The sequence below is a fragment of the Anthonomus grandis genome, chromosome 9 (genome assembly GCF_022605725.1).
Source record: "Anthonomus grandis grandis chromosome 9, icAntGran1.3, whole genome shotgun sequence".
Classification (NCBI taxonomy): domain Eukaryota; kingdom Metazoa; phylum Arthropoda; class Insecta; order Coleoptera; family Curculionidae; genus Anthonomus; species Anthonomus grandis.
In genome coordinates this window covers 16,438,615-16,455,403 of record NC_065554.1, presented here as the reverse complement: position 1 = coordinate 16,455,403, position 16,789 = coordinate 16,438,615, and the positions used below count along the sequence as shown (strand labels likewise).

At 29.3% G+C, this 16,789-nt stretch overlaps 1 protein-coding gene across 1 annotated transcript in view; it reads right to left on the bottom strand.

Annotated features, from left to right (window-relative positions):
• The window catches only part of LOC126740707 (uncharacterized), a 114,925-nt gene that overhangs the window by 55,582 nt on the left and 42,554 nt on the right, over positions 1–16,789 (bottom strand). Inside the window, exons 9-19 of the mRNA XM_050446835.1 lie at positions 16,304–16,342; positions 13,454–13,630; positions 13,190–13,395; positions 12,862–13,137; positions 6,696–6,909; positions 6,467–6,631; positions 3,942–4,088; positions 3,657–3,809; positions 3,316–3,481; positions 1,276–1,403; positions 901–1,218 (exon numbers count right to left, since the gene is read on the bottom strand). Coding sequence (XP_050302792.1) covers positions 901–1,218; positions 1,276–1,403; positions 3,316–3,481; positions 3,657–3,809; positions 3,942–4,088; positions 6,467–6,631; positions 6,696–6,909; positions 12,862–13,137; positions 13,190–13,395; positions 13,454–13,630; positions 16,304–16,342 — 1,989 coding nt within the window. The remainder of the gene's footprint in view (positions 1–900; positions 1,219–1,275; positions 1,404–3,315; positions 3,482–3,656; positions 3,810–3,941; positions 4,089–6,466; positions 6,632–6,695; positions 6,910–12,861; positions 13,138–13,189; positions 13,396–13,453; positions 13,631–16,303; positions 16,343–16,789) is intronic.

Genomic DNA, 16,789 nt, shown 5'->3' with positions numbered 1-16,789 from the left:
ATAAATTATTATTTTTTATTTTTAAGTTAATTTGGTTTATCTTTGGTTTGTATTTTCAGGACGTTCTTTTCTGCATTTCTTTTTCTTTTCTGTCATTCCAAGTTTAGTTAATAGTATAATAATTCTAATTAAATTTGTATTTTGTACTTTATCTATTATAAATAAAGAGTATAATATTTAGGTAGAATCCAGACAAGGTATGTGCAGCTTAAGGATTTATTGTTGTATTTTTTTTCTGAAATGTAGTGCAACATTGTTGATATTAATAGAGACTTTGAACTTGCAAAAAAAAAAACCTGTACTATTTTATTCTTGTTAGTTGGCTCTGCTGTTGAAATAAAAAAATAAATATTTTATAACGATCCAAGAAAAATATATAATTGCGTGATTTAATGATGTTTGGTACGACCGCTACCGTGTATCACAATGAAATTAAAATCAATTTTATGTTGCTGATAATTTTGACAAATTATAAGTTCTGATCAATTACATTTTACGCACTAGTGCATTGAACTTTATAAACCCTTGAGAGTGTAAAGTGAGCATCATACTTTTTAATCGTATTTTTTTAAAAATATATCAATCTAAGCAATAGACAAGCGAGTGATTCAATTATATGTGGTACGACCGTTACTTTAATCAAATTTTTCATCCATAATGATATCGAAGTGAATTTATGGCAGTGGTAGTTTTGAGAAATCTTCTTGGGCATTGGTTTAGAAAGTTACAAAAAATGTCATTTAAAAATTACAAAAAATATATCACGATGAAAATGAGGATAGCAAAACTTTTCGCATTGTTTCAAGGGGTTCCATTAAACGATTTAAGAAAGAATAAAAACCGAGAAGAGAAATTCCGTAAAAGGCTCCCAATAACAGTTTTTTTTTAAGAAATACTTACTTGACTTTGACCCTCCGGCTGCAGAATCTGCTGCTGCGAGGGTTGTTGCTGTGAATACTGATGCTGCAGTTCCGGTGGAGGCTGTTGCTGCGAATACTGATGTTGCAACTCCGGTGGGGGCTGTTGCTGAACAACAGTCGGCTGTTGCTGGTACTGCTGCTGGTCCGGTTGCACAGTCGACATGGGCTGTACTTGAGGCTGTTGGTACTGTTGCTGTTGTTGTTCCGTAGGTACGATGCCCGGTTGTTGATACTGAGGCTGTTCCGGCTGCACTTGCTGAATGAGATTCGGTTGTGGTTGGTATTGAGATTGCTGGTACTGAAATTATTATTATTGGGTTTACAGTTGAAAAACCGGACAAAATAGAAAAAGGACCTGTTGACTGCTTTGTTGCTGATTTATTTGTTGTTGTTGTTGCTGGTTGAGTTGCTGTTGTTGCTGGTTTATTTGTTGTTGTTGCTGCTGGCTTAACTGCTGTTGCTGATTTAGCTGTTGTTGCTCAGCTAATATAAAAAATTAAGTTAGTTTTTCGGATAGTCATAAAACTAAATTTTGGCAAATTTTGTCCAGATCAACTTATTTCGATGGAATTTCTTGTTGTAATGGCTGGTTTTACCATAAAACTTAATTTAAAAGTGGCGAAAGCAACATTTTGCAAATATTTTCATTATTATCAGTGTTTAACCAATTAACAAAATTTATACAGGAGAATAGGACTAATAACTACAAAGTTGCCAGATTGTATAGATGTTTTCATAGATACTATTAGAATTTAATATTTTAACTTTGCTATATTCTTATATTTATAAATGCCTAATTTATACTCATGACAATAAACCATTATTTACACGGCCAGAGCCTAATGATACTACCCGACAAGTGAATTTCTATCGCTTTTATCATGTACGATTAAGCCATAGTAGGTTAAGAAATAATTATTTTTCATAAAATATAAAAAAATATCTAAAACAAATTTTCAAACCCTATTAAAAAAAATAATTAAGAAATTATATTAGAGTCGCCAAAAATTATTTGACGAAACTCGATTATGTTCTGATAGATTCAAATGTTACTTTGAATAGTTTTAGTCTTGTCTTTACTATATAGGTATGTGGTATAAGGTAATTTGTTTACCTTAATTTTTAAGATAATTTTTTTCTTGACAATTTTATTGTAAACGTCTTGGTGTATAACTTAAAATATATGAGTTTGAATTGAATTTTTATATTATTTTTGATTTTAAACCTGAAAGTTTAAATAACTGTTATACATGTATAAGTTTTTTTCTCTGTGGAATTTCTTTATATGTATATACTTTACAGTAACTTATATTACCATCCTTTCTCATAATTTATGTTAGGTAATATGATTTGCTGAAAATCTTAATCCATATCTATTATTAGAATGGGGCGCATATTTACTTAATTTACGCAACATTTTTCACTTTGGTGTTGGGTTTTATTGAAGGTTTTTAGTTATTTTTTTAATTTTTTTATTTGTTTGTGAAGATTATTGTCAAATTCATCAAAGATAGTTGTTAAAGTTTGCCAAAAGACACTAGCTTGTTTAGTACGTGTGTGTGTGTGATACTTGTGCAGCTTAGCAACTTTCGTTAAAATCAACTTAATTTGTTGAAATTTTTTGTTAAACCGACTCATTTCGGTACCAAAATTAATTTAAAAGTGGCGGCAAAAATATTTCACAAGTTTCATTAATATCAATATTTGCAATATTGATTCACATACACATACAAAAGAATTGATCCGGTATTTACAAAAAGGCTCGGTACATCTATAGGCACAATTAATGTCTATTTATTATCAAATATTAGTAGCAACTATGGAATGTCAAATTAGTACAAATGTAATTTTTTTTACAGTTTGTCTAATTTTATTTAAACATTGATGTGTTTAATTGACATTTCAATTTGTGTCAACTTATTCAGGAGAATTTAATTAAGAACTACACCGTTGTCAAATTGTAAAGCATGAACATTTTATTGGAGTAGCGTTTTGATGGATTGGGTTAGGTAAAAATGCAAAAAGTTTTTTTTATTATATTATTTATTTATAGAATTATTTAATGATAATCTTATACATCAATATAAGTCATTAGTAGCATTTGCGGATATAATATGTGAATATGTATGTTTTATTAGATTTTTAAGTATGACATTTATTTAAACATTTTAGAATATATAGAATTTCGTCAAGTATTGCAACTTATCGGGAATTGATATATTGGAGAGTTTTCGCCTTGCAATATTTTCAAAAGTAGGCATTTTAGTGAAATTTGGTCGATAAAAATAGTTGCGAAAAATTTCTTTTGAAAAAAGTTGATTTTAACAAAAGTTGCTAAACTAAAGAATTATTTAACTGACTCGAAAATAAAAGAAAACGGAAGATTTGAAAATACCTTGCTGTTGTAAGAATTGTTGGTATTGCAACTGCTGCGCCAAAGCTTCTTGCTCCTTATTTTGTTTCTCTTGCTTTTCTCTTTCCTTATTTATTAACACTATTTGGGCTTTTAGCAATTGGGCTACAGTTTTCGCATCCTCTTCAAATATAATGCCCGATTTAGCCTAAAAATTAAAAACGTCAACATCTGATTACTATTGACAATCAATGTCCTAAAATTAACGAATGTGTTCCAAAATTATTCGAAGTTTTAAATCGATCAAATGCGCAATTTCACGAAATGCAACTGTAGTGGTTCGTAAGCATTTTAGTTTAATGGAAATAATAAACAAATCCTACCATTTCTGCTGCGATGGCGTCATATTTATCAGTTTCTATATCAAACTCAAACTGAATGGCTTCGTTTTCTTTGTGTTTATGTGTTCGTTTCTTTGGGTCTATAACTCTTAATCTGAACACGATCTTTTTCTCTTCTTGTGAAACTACTTCCACCTAAACAGAAAAATATTTTTAAAAAGTCAAATATCTAAAAAACTATAAGTATTTGCATTTAATTTTTAGTTTTTGACAAACATGAGATTGTAGATTCAGTATCAAATATAATAGGGATATGAAAATAATTACCTTTAATCCAACGTCTTCTTCAAAAAAGGCGTGTTGTAACAGATCTTTTACTCTTGGCCTGTCCTCCTTCTTTGGCCTTATACAACTCTCGATTACATCCTTGATTTCTGGATTTTCTACCTTATCAAAGCTAGCTGGTTTAATGCCCTATTAAATAATATAAAATCATTTACTAGCACAAGGCGTTCATAAATATTACAGTGGTATACAGTGGAATGAATACCCTGCAGACGTAATAGTTAACATATTTTATTATTCCTGTATATTTTAATAGTGTAAATAAAATTACACATTTAAATAGATTTTTTAGCTCAATTGGCAGCAAGTTAAGTAAAGATATAAATAAACAAAGATATGTTGTGCAGTCAATGTTTTTTGGTTCAATCATAGAAGATCTCTTAAGAACAATTAACTACTTAAAAAAGTCTTCCTGTCTTGATGAAGATAAGCTGAGCAACAATTTTATAAAATCAAAATATAAATTTTAAATAAAGCGTTTAATTCATATTATTAACCTTATTTCTTCTTTGGGTTCATATCCAAAAACCATTAAAAAATCTGTAATAATACCACTGTTCAAAGGGGGAGATAAGGCTGACCAAAACAATAATAGGTCATTAGCAATTACAAGCGTCATCAATAAAATTGTTGCAAAATGTTTTAAAAAAAAATGTAAAAATAATGTAATAGAGCCATCGCTATTTGCATTTAAGACTGGTTCTAATACCGAGAATGCAATGTACGAGGTTAAGAATTTTCTAATGGAAGGTATTAAAAGAAACTTTAACCCAGTTCGTGTTTTTCAAGATCTACGTAAGGCCTTTGATGATACTGTGGCATACCATATTTTATTTGAAAATTTCTAAAGAACTGGAGAAGTAAAGTTCTAAATCTTTTAGAATCTTATTTATCTGACAGATATCAAAAACCCAAAGTGAATAATGTCCTTAGCAGTTTATCCCATATAGATTTTGGTGTTCCACAAGGTTCTGTCTTGGAGCCCAATTTTATGACACAGTGTTATTAGTAAAAAACTCTACTTGGCAAGAAGTTTTTAAAAAAGCTGAGTATAAGATTGGTCAGATGCCAGTTTATTACCTCTGAATACTGAGAAAACTTATTTCATAACTTTTTCAATAATAAATAGGGTCTTACTAAAAAATATTAAATTAATTTTGCATAACTCAAACTGTAATTTGCATTGTTTATGTAATTGTAAGATTAAGAATAGAGTCAGCAAAATATCTTGGGGCTTATTTTAATAAAAATCGAAATGTGCAATGTACATATGGATTATAACACAAGAAAACTTTGAAAATTATTTATAAATTCTATGAATTAAGACAAATTGTAAACAAAAAGCGTCTTAAAAGTATTAACTATTCACCAGTTGAATCAATCATCAATTATGTATTTTAATTTGGAGAGCTGCATGCAAAACAATAATAGAACCTTTGAAAAAAGTATATTATTAAATTAAAGTGATGCTTTTTAGACCCAAGATATTTCCATCTGATTTACTGTATCAGGAATCAAAGTTACTAAGAATAAGGGAATATAAGGGTGCCTAGGTAATATATCTTTCACCAAAGCTAAAAAAAATCGAAAAATTTGGTAATAACATCATGACAGAATTTATAATAATAAAATAAGAATTTACAAAAATACATTGTTCCTCTTCTATATTTTATTGGCATACAACGGGATATTTTGTATTTTATATTGATATTTTGTTAGATGTAAATTGTTAAATATTTTACCTCTAAAAATAAAAGTCCTTAATAAGTTAAAAAAATTTAAAAAAAAAACACACAAAACTTTTGATAAAGGAATGGATTCATATGGATTTCAAGTCAAAGAAAATAAGCTGGTTATAGAATGTTAACTAACAACATTAATTTTGTTTGGAAATAATCAACTTTGTATAATAGTACTATGCATATTATTTATATAAAGAAAAATATGGATTTTACTGTTTCTTTTCTGTTTTCTATTTTTAGTTTATTGTAGTATATAAGCAATATCTATTATTTTTACACACACAAGTCCGTGGGGGGCACAATTTATGTTTTGCCTAACAGTACTAAATTTTTGTATTTATTTTGAATTCTTAATAAAATCTTTAATTCTTAAACAACATAATTTATTCATATATTATTTTTTTTAAGAAACAGAAAAAACTAAAAATATTCTCCTGAGAATGTTTTTAAAAAAGGGCGAAATATAGACATTTAAATAAAAAGGATTGTTTTTAATTATCGGTTCCAACAATTCCTTTTATAAATCTATACATTAGACCGAAAAAAAAACACAACAAACTTATTTAAAAAAAAATGTAGTCGTAAAAATTCAAAAAAGTCATAAAAATTTAATTAGAAAAAAAGTTTTTATTCAGATGATTTTCGTGAATAATAGCGACCATTATAGACTTGTTAAATATCTCTTTTACGTAAATAAAAAAATATATTTAATAGACGTCGTTAAATAAATAAAATATATACACCAAAATATATTTTCTTACTTACCGATATAACTTTTTTGTAAATTTGAGCTGGGCCATTGCACTCGGAATAGGGGTACTCGCTAGTGGCCATCTCTAACATGCACATCCCAAAAGCGTAAACGTCCACGCCCTCGTCATAATGTTCCTCGTACATTTCCGGCGCCATAAACTCGGGCGTACCTATCACCTAAGCAAATATCAACACATATGAACATTTTTGTTTTTTCCGCAAGCATTAAAATTCCACTTACAGACTTCGCAAAACTTCGATTTTTTAAAGTGGCCAAACCCAAATCTCCGATCTTTACTGAACCGGTCGTACCGGTAATGAAAATATTGTCGCATTTTAGGTCCCTGTGAATAATCGGCGGGGACCGAGAGTGAAGAAATGCCAAACCTTTTAGGATCTGTCTGCACCACGATTTGAGAACTTTGGGGTTGATTTTTTTGAATCGTCGCAAATAGCTAAAAATAGTAAAGAATTATTTAAAATTAAAGTTTAATTAGATTAATTAAAAAATTTAAATTTAAGAATTATTTGAAATTTATTAATACGGCACTAAGTAGAATTAAAAAGAATCAAAAAAGAAATTATTTTCGTTCAGAAAGGTTGCTTAAGCAATCTAATATGTCTTGTTAATTTTCAGGGTTAAAATGCAATGTTTGAGTCTTTGCAAAAAATTGTTTATAATTTTAGGACAAATTAAATCAAATCTCCTACAGATCCTCTAGATCAAAGATTAATTTCAGATTATCATTGGTTTGAAAAAATGCTAATGTTGGAATACTTTTAAAATAACTATAGATTTTATTAAATCCTTTTAAATCCAAAAGCAGAAAATACTATATTATTCTTATACTTATACTTATACTTATAGCTAGTAAGTATTTTAAATCAATTCAAATTCAAAAAACATTTATTTGAATCCAAGGAAAAAAAAGACAAAATGTTACTTACTAAATTAAAAATAGCATCTCCCTCGATTTTAACCCACATACATAAACCCACTTTATATAAAAAGAGTAATTTGTTGCCTAAGCAGGTATCTACACGGCTGTATGATGTTGGTCTATTCTACGGCGATTAAAATATCTAGTATGGTGGGAGTATTGACAATTATTATTAAATAGCTCTTTTAGGTACGGTGGTTGCCCAGTTTTGTTTATTCGATAAATAAAACAGTATAACTAATATTTTCGCCTATTTAAATAAAAGTGAAGATTACTAAAAACTATATCGCAATAGTCAAACAGAGATGGTATTAATGTATTACATAAGAAGTATTTAGTTTTGACTGGAATGTGACGCTTTAGATTATGCTCCTGATTCCTTAGACGCATATAAGCAATGCTCAACTTTTTATTAATATAGGGCTAAGAGGCTTAAGCTGCTATCAACAATCAATCCTAAATTGTTGCATTCATCGACTACTGGCATATTTATATTTTTAGAGTATCGATGGTATAGATTTATGGGTCCTAAGAAAAGAGCACATGATTAGCATTCAATTTCAGATTATGATTTTTTCAGCATATTTAAAAATGTTATATACATAATGTTATGTATGGTGTCCCAATAGGAACGCACGTTTTGAATTGCGCAGCATTCTTTTTTTATCGCAGTATGTCAAAAAAAAACTGAAAAGAATAATGTAAACAGTTTGCGATTAGTAGTCATGGAACGATATATGGTCGAACAACGAATTATTATTGTTAAAACACACTACAAACATGAAGAATGTTTTGCGGAAACAGTTCGTAAATTGCGGGGCATTTTTGGTCGACACGAGGCACCAAATCACTCGACCGTCCAAAGACTAATTGATAAATTTGAACAAAATGGTTCTGTCGTGGATATAAAAACACTAGTGCGTCACCGTACTAGCCGTTCTGTTGAAAATATTGCCGCAGTGCGTGAAAGTGTTGGCGAGAATCCGGGAACATCTATCCGTCATCGTGCACAGCAGTTGCACATTTCGAAGAGCACTACCCACCGAATTCTAACAAAAGATCTTCATTTATATGCCTATAAGATTCAATTGACCCAAGAATTAAAGCCAGTGGACCATGCGACGCGCCGTACATTTTCTTCTTGGGTATTGCAAAAAAAACAAATGGATGTTGATTTCTCGAAAAAAATTTTGTTTACCGATGAGGCACACTTTCACCTTAATGGCTTTGTTAATAAACAAATTGCCGAATTTGGGGCGAAGAAAATCCTAGAGTCATTCATGAGAACAAAATGCATCCATTAAGAGTCACTGTTTGGTGGGGACTTTGGACAGGTGGAGTATTTGGACCGTACCTCTTAGAGGACGAGGCTAAAAATGCAGTTACCGTGAACAGCGAACGCTATCGTAATATGCTCACTGAGTTTTTATGGCCTCAATTGGACGGTATGACCCTGACAAGATTTAGGAGAGAACTTTATACTACTGCTAGAGTACTAGAATTAGAGTTGTTATACTGTAATGATAAAATTGGCCCTATGTTTGTATAAATATGATTTTTTTCCGCGGTAATCGCATATCGGACGAACAAAAGTCAAGAAATCAAATTTGCCCTAAAATGAATGGGGATTATAAAAAATTTTTTTATTTTACGAAAAAGTAATGGCGTACGCAATATTTTCTTAAAATATTTAGTCTTCGTTCCTGTACGGATGCCACTGGTTAAACTTTAAAAAAATCTCCTACATCAAAAAATTACTGTTGATACTCAGAGAGTGTGTGCTAAATTTGATAAATATATCTAGGTACTTACTAAAGTTATGATGACGAAATATATTTTTTTCTTAAGATTTTTACACACTGTAGTTCCAAAGTTAAGGCGTTTAGGACATACTTTAATTTGAACTTTTCTTTTTAAAAATCACCTAAGGATTAACAGACTTAAGGATCAGCATCTTATTCTGTAACACCCTGTGTAGAGACTAACATTTTATTTTTTAGTAGAAAATAAGTTTATGTGTTACAGTGTGATAAAAAATATTTTAAACTTTTAGTAATGTTGGTTTATTAATATGGTACGTAATCTGGCAGTACAGAAAATAAGTTCAACTTGTAATAAGATAATGATTCCTAGACTCTCTTAAAGCATGAAATATAGATAGAAACTTCGTTAAATAATCAAGAAATTGTACAACCTAATGCTAAACAAAACGCTTTTTAACAAACTAAAAAAAGCCAATAGCTCTCCTCAATAAAAATGTATTTGTTATGTATTAAAATGCATTTTTATTGGAGATAACGACAATCTTATTAAACCTAACAACAATAACTTAATCCTCATAATAAGTAATTGATTTAGTACTCATTAGGTATATTTTCTATCTTTTTGTTAAACTTGATTTTTCGATAATTTTGTTTCTGTCCTGATTAAAAAAACGTGATTGAAATGTAAATATTTGTTTATTTATTTAACTCATTGTGATAGACGTTTAAGTAAACCATATTTTAATTTAGAAACATGCACGTGTATTTACTTTATTTTATGTTTGTCTCAGTTCGACAAAAAAAAGCCAATTTGTCTTGGCTTATTTAAGTAATGATATACGAATGTGTATACATAATATTATATTCTATTGGAAAAATTATCGGGGTGATCAAGTAAATTATAGTTATTCCCCATTAATATTAATATGCATATTTTTTAAATTTATAAATGTATTGCAATGGAGTGTTGACGTGTTTGACTTTGCAATGGCAACTACTGAGGTGGACCTGCGTAGAAACTGAGGTTATTGGATTATCCACGTTGTTATAGTGCTGTTCTAATATTATCCCGCTTACATTTTCCATTTAGTTAATGTCTGCTTAGAAACTAAAATATTTACAAATTTACGGAAAATAATGGCTCGTCTTATAGTTGATCTGAACCACTAAGTAAGCCTTAATTTCATTTCTTAAAATAATGAACAAGTACGTATAAAATTATTTTAAGTTTGTGCAGATTAAGAGAACATAATCCTCAACATTTAGATACCATAAGGAATAAAAAAATAAAATAGGGCTGCAATTCCTTACGAATCCTCACTCCATAATGAGAAAACAAGGCAAATTCAAAGTACCCAGAAAAATATGGCCATACATATTTTGGATGCATCGTTTTTAACATAAAATAATAAGTTGGAACCAGCAAATAGATCGGCTCGGTTTAGACAATCTAGTAAACAATAGATTAAGTAATTGGCAGATTTTGTATTTTCATATCATTTATTAGATAGAACTCCGCGGGTACGTACAGGAAAATTTCTAATTCACTTCCTATGCATTACACAGGTGTCAAGGCTAGGTGCGTTATATTTTTTGAATTAGTAGGTTTAATATGGATTTGTTTGTAAAAAAATGTTACATAAAAAGGTATGTCGACGATAGGCTGCTGTGAGTAAGTTTTAATAAAAATGAAACCGTTAAAATAATATTCTAAATAAATCTAAAGTTTATTTGCACATACTCTTACAACAATAGAATAAAAATTATTCCATCTAAATTAGCTGTCATATTTTTTGGATAAAGAGAATTAGCTAGACAAAATAACTTACTATGAACTAGTTTACCTCCTAATTACTGGCCTTAAACAGTCATAACCTACATTATTTTTATAAAACAAATAAAAACATGCTGAAAGAATGCTGTCCAACTATGGACAGTAATATTACAGTTTTAGGATTAAAAAATGTAACTGTTTTACTATTTAGGTATTTAATTGCTTTGCTATTGCTACCAATTTGTCAAATGTTTTTTATAGTATTTAATAATTATATACTTTGTAAAAATGGGTTACCCGTAACTTTATAAATAAATTAAATAAAAACCATTACTAAAATTGTTTCACATCATAGACCCACAATTCTTGCAAAAACGTGTTAAGTTTGTTATTGAATCTGCTTGGAGTTTCAACACTCATATTATTTTGGGGTATGTGTTATATATTTGTATCCTAGTATAAAAAGATGAGTTTTCGGTGAGTTTCATTTGTTGCTTAAAGTATGGCACTGATTAGCTTGTTTGATTATTAGATTTGACTTAAGTAGTATCTTTTTAATATAGTAAATATATTTTGTATTTTAAAAAGTTTTTTATAATTCCCCTTAAAGATCTTGGGCTACGTTATAATAATAATAATATTGTTTATTTTTAAATGCAATATAACAAAAGAAATACAAGTAAATTTAATAAACATCGGCAATAAATACATAATGCCCCCAGCCCTCAGGAGCTAGTACGCTGTGCGAGGACTTGCTGGTATTTTTTTTCGCCTTAATATAAACCTAAATTGCAACAACAACAAAACTAAACTAAGTTACAAAACAAACAATCTAAACTATGAATCTATTGCAATTGCAATGCTATTTGCAACACATAAAAATTAATTAAAACTCATAAAACTAATCAAAACAAAAAAAATCAAACAATTCAACAAAACATTTTTATAAATACATACATATAAAAGAATGTATTTAGTTTATTGGGCGATACTTTAGGCATAATTCAGGCTTCTGAATAATAATTATTCTTTCAACGTATATCATTTTATTCATTAACTATTTTGCAGCTCTCACTCTATTTATTTGACGAATCATTTATTCGTTAAGAATAATATGATCGTTTAGACAGCTTAATTAGATGGTGATATAAAGAGCGGTAGGAGTTGAAAGTTTAAAGTTAGCACTAGTATATAATCGTCCATACCGTTGTACGGGTTTAGTATGATTGCAATTCTCAAAGATGTTTCATAAGATTGCTTTCGACACTACCAAATTCATATAGATATAAGGAAAGCTCAGATGTTTTATTTTGTATGGATTGGACATCAAGTAAAAGTAGTAAAGCATTATTCGAATTATAGTGACCTAACTGTAGTAAGCATATTACTTATAGAAGGGTTATTCAGGGAAGATAGTAAGTGTGATATAGAACTGTTACTTCTTTTTTCGCTTTTCTTCTCTGAGGTGGTGTAAAATTTGCAACATTAATATTCTTCATAATATAATTGTGAGGAAGATGAGTTATAATATCTATCATACAGTTATAGTGTAATTGTAAATCTTAAAATAACGCTACTTTTATAATCACACCTGAATTATATCGAACATGGGTATACAGGTACAATATGTTCGTATAACTAATGTTAAAATAATCTTGAAATTACGTTAAAATGTGAAACCTATTTACCCATTTAATATTGATATAAGGTTATTTATAAATTATTTCCCCTATTTCATAATTATAAACATAATCGGTTTAAAACCCAAATAGACAACTTAAATCCAATAATTCAAAATATCTTTGTACTTAGATCAATCTTTTGCAGAATATCTGTTAAGATATTCCAATTCTGACTACTGGTAATAAAAAGATTTAGTCACAATTATTAAACTATTGCAAAATAAATAACTTAAAATATACGACTTACGTCTTTAAGGTTCCACTAAGCATCAATTCCGTTACCAACACGATATTTTTCTTCCTAGTCCCCGGACTCTCCCAGTAATTGTAGAATCTTACAATATTCGGGTGTTGCAGTTTTTTCAACATCTCGGCTTCTTCCCTGAATCTCTGCCGTTCAGCTTTGTTGAGTTTTTTTTCTTGTAATTCACACCATGCGACTGCCACTCCAGTTTGAGTATCCAAGCCTCTATATACAGTTTTAAACGATCCACGACCAATTTCCTCTTCATATTTAAAGAACCTGTTAAAAATATATATATTTATTGCAATCTTGGATAAGAGCTTTAACTTACCTTCCATCTGGACTGACCGCAATTGGCCTATAAACATCGTCATCATCCTCTTTACCTTCTCGTTCTTTTAAATTAACGACTACAGGTTGTTCGGCTTCCAGATTACTCTCGGCATTCTCATCGTGCCTATCTATAGTCTGTTCAGTAATCTCTTTCATCTCGGTACTTTGGAATAAGTTTTTTGGGATGTTGTATTTGGCCCCTAACTGATTAGAGAAAAATGTTTAACAACCTTTGTAATTTTCAAATTTTCACTAAACATACCTCTAATAATCTCATATCGTTTTGTTGTATGTCGGTGTCATCTTCAGCGTTGGAATCAGTTTCAATGGGTATCAGGCTGGTGACGCCGCCATGCTTTACAAATTTGTCTTTTTTGCGCTTCAAGCGTTGCCTCTCGGCTATAACCTTCTCCACGTTATCGCCAAGATCGTTCATGATCTAAAATTAAAATGAAAGATACATACAAACTAGTAACATATATAAGCTAAAGCAAAAATGCTTTTCCAGTTGCCAAACCAACGAGAAGCCAAGTTCGGGCTGTTAAGAGTGTCAGAAATGGAATGATATTAAGACAAACGTACCGAAGCAGCTTAATTAGAAGTAAACGAGAGGTGGTTGCCAAACCGGGTATTCAGTATAAATGAGAAAATAAAATTTGTTTAATATGACATTATTTTTATTAAGTATATTCATTTATGTACAAGGATATTTTTCATATATATGGAGCTACAGGGGCTTCCATAAGTAAAACAAAAGGGCTTTTCCTTTATTATCTTTTGAACAAATGTGAATCATAAAATCGAAGCGCATTTTGACCAGAAGATATCTTTATTCTGATTTCAAAAATGTACGGTGTTAATTTGAAAATTTCAACGCGAATATCTTTGAAAGCAAAAAAGTTAGAAAAACTAAATTTGGTACAAATGTTAAAGGAAGAAGAACTAGTATAATAAGGTCATGGAGTTCTATGCACCTCAATCCCTAAATTTTAAATGGCACCACCCCTTTCGTGATAAAGGTCTTTAGAGTAGTATTCATGTGGGTATTTTTTAAAATTTAAAATAGGGCAAAAAAAATTGCTATTTAAATGAAATACGCTATATAAAATAAAGGAAGCATTTTTTGTTAAATGCTGTTCTAAGATATTTAATGCTCAAAGTGTATACCTTTTCAGATAAAATAGAAAGAAAATTTTTTGTTCCAAATACTTTAAGTATGGTGGGTCGGGTTTTAATTGTCTTAAATAAGCATTACCTATTTCAGTTTGTTAAATTGTGTTCTAAACTATTATAAACGGTTTTTTAATTTTTTATTAATCCGATATCAGACATACTGTACAGTTTAGCTAAAAAAATTCGCCAAGGCTCAGCGTTAACAGAAATTTCTCATAAATTTCTCGGTAAGATACATTTTCATCCGAATTTTACGCAAAAATAACAGAAAAGTTGAAGACACAGTACCCAGAAAAAGTATGGTAAATGTATGGGTGGGAATTCTATTATTGGGCCATTATTTATTAATAATAACCTTAATAGCGAAACAGACTTGAAAAAGTTCGATAACATCTATTCTTAGATAGTTGAACAAATAGAAAATCCTCATTATGTTCTTGTTCCTGTGAGACAATATTTAAACAATACATTTCCAGATCAGTGGATTGGAAAAAGGGGTCCGATAGAATGGCCACCAAGATCACCAGATTTAACATGCCTCGATTTTTTTCTCTGGGGTCAAATTGTTGCGTTTAAAACACAACCAGATTCCCTTGGTGATCTTCGGCAACGAATTATAACAGAAAGTGCATTTATTACAAGAACAATATTTCAAAATGTAAGAAATGAGTTTCAAAATAGATCGCATTTTTATTTAGCCCAAAATGGAATGCATTTTAAGCATCTTATTTAACAAACTAGAATATTACAAAATTTTTTTTTTCACATTCATTTTTTTGCCTCTAGTTATTTAAAACAAATATTGAGCAGATGAATACTATTTAAAAAGACCTTTAATTTGAGGAGCATATCAACCCAATTGATTACTCACCCCATGAGTTAAATGTGGTAGTTCTTCTTCTCTTTACCTATAAAACATTTGTACCAAATTTGGTTTTTCTGAAATTTCTAATTTAAAAGATATTTGCATTGAAAGTTTTCAAATTGACGCCCTGTATGAACATTACTTTTATTAAAGCAAATTTGGAATAATTTAGGTTCTAGCATATTAAACACTATTTTTTAGTGCTGCAGGCATTTTCTTATAAGATCTTTCGAGTTTTTGTTAAAAAATTTGAAGTAGTAATAATTATTTAAAAGCAAAAAAAATATATTTATTTTATACAATAGTTCCGTTTGAACTGATATAATTAAGATATACATCGTTTTCAAACAAATAAAAAGCCCTTTTAAAGTATTAAAAAAAAATTCTTGTCATTTAAAGCACCTAATACAAGAACAGAAATTTGATCGAAATTTAAATTAAAATGGAATTGAAAGCAAAGTAAATAAATTTACATACAGTACCTATCATATAGATCACAATTATACAAAGAAATTACAAGTTATTATATAATATATAGATTATTATAATTCTGGTGGTTTCATGGCATCTTTCTTTCAAACTGTAATTATATTTTTCTAGATGTTTAAACCCTTTTATTTCGAAAGTAAAATTATTTCAGTTCTTGGTAAGGCCAACAGAATAATAATTATTGATACATCCATGTTCAAGAAACCACCACACTATTTTAGAGTGTGATATTCCAATTTGTGAGAATTTCGTTAAAATAATGATTCATTAATAACATTTTTATTTTAAAAATTACTGTTTCAAAAACAATGTTTTGTGGATTAGTGCAAAATCCATGCATCTTATTAAAATAAAATTCATTATACAAGAAAACTTTTGATTGTACTCACAATTTCATAAATTATTATCGTATTGCACTATGCTGTAATCAGTTTTTGTACCAAGATAAATCATGAATACATTTGGTTTTTCATTTAGTTCTAAATCATTTGACAAAAACACAAAATTACAAACAAGCTGAGACTGAACAAAATGCTCAAACAAAAACCCATCTCATAGCTGAAAAAACCAATAAGCAGTTTTAACCTGACAATCCTGTTCAGTATACGGTTCCCAGTAAAATCTCTAAGACAAAAAATATATTTAAAAATTTAAAGACATAATAAATAATAAAAAACTTGTGAGTTTTAATGAAATGAAAAAACTGATTAATATGATTTTTCTCTTTAATGATTTCTTCATCATTTATTAAACCTGTTGCAATAGGATAGTGATAACATATTGTTCTGCGATATGCTTTGATATATCTTAATTTTCCTCTTTCTAGTAATAACTTTAATTCGCATTCAATTAAATTATTACTAATTTAGGGAGTTACTTCGCGAAACAATTTAAACCTATTAAAGATGCCACCCAATACCCAGATCAAACAAAATCATCCAGTTTTTATTACAACCAAATATTTTTTATTTCGAAGTTTAATACAGAAATAGTGTCAGCATATGTAAAGACGAAACAGTGTTAAAAGAATTATAAAAACATCAGATGGATCGTGCAATATATGAAATGAAC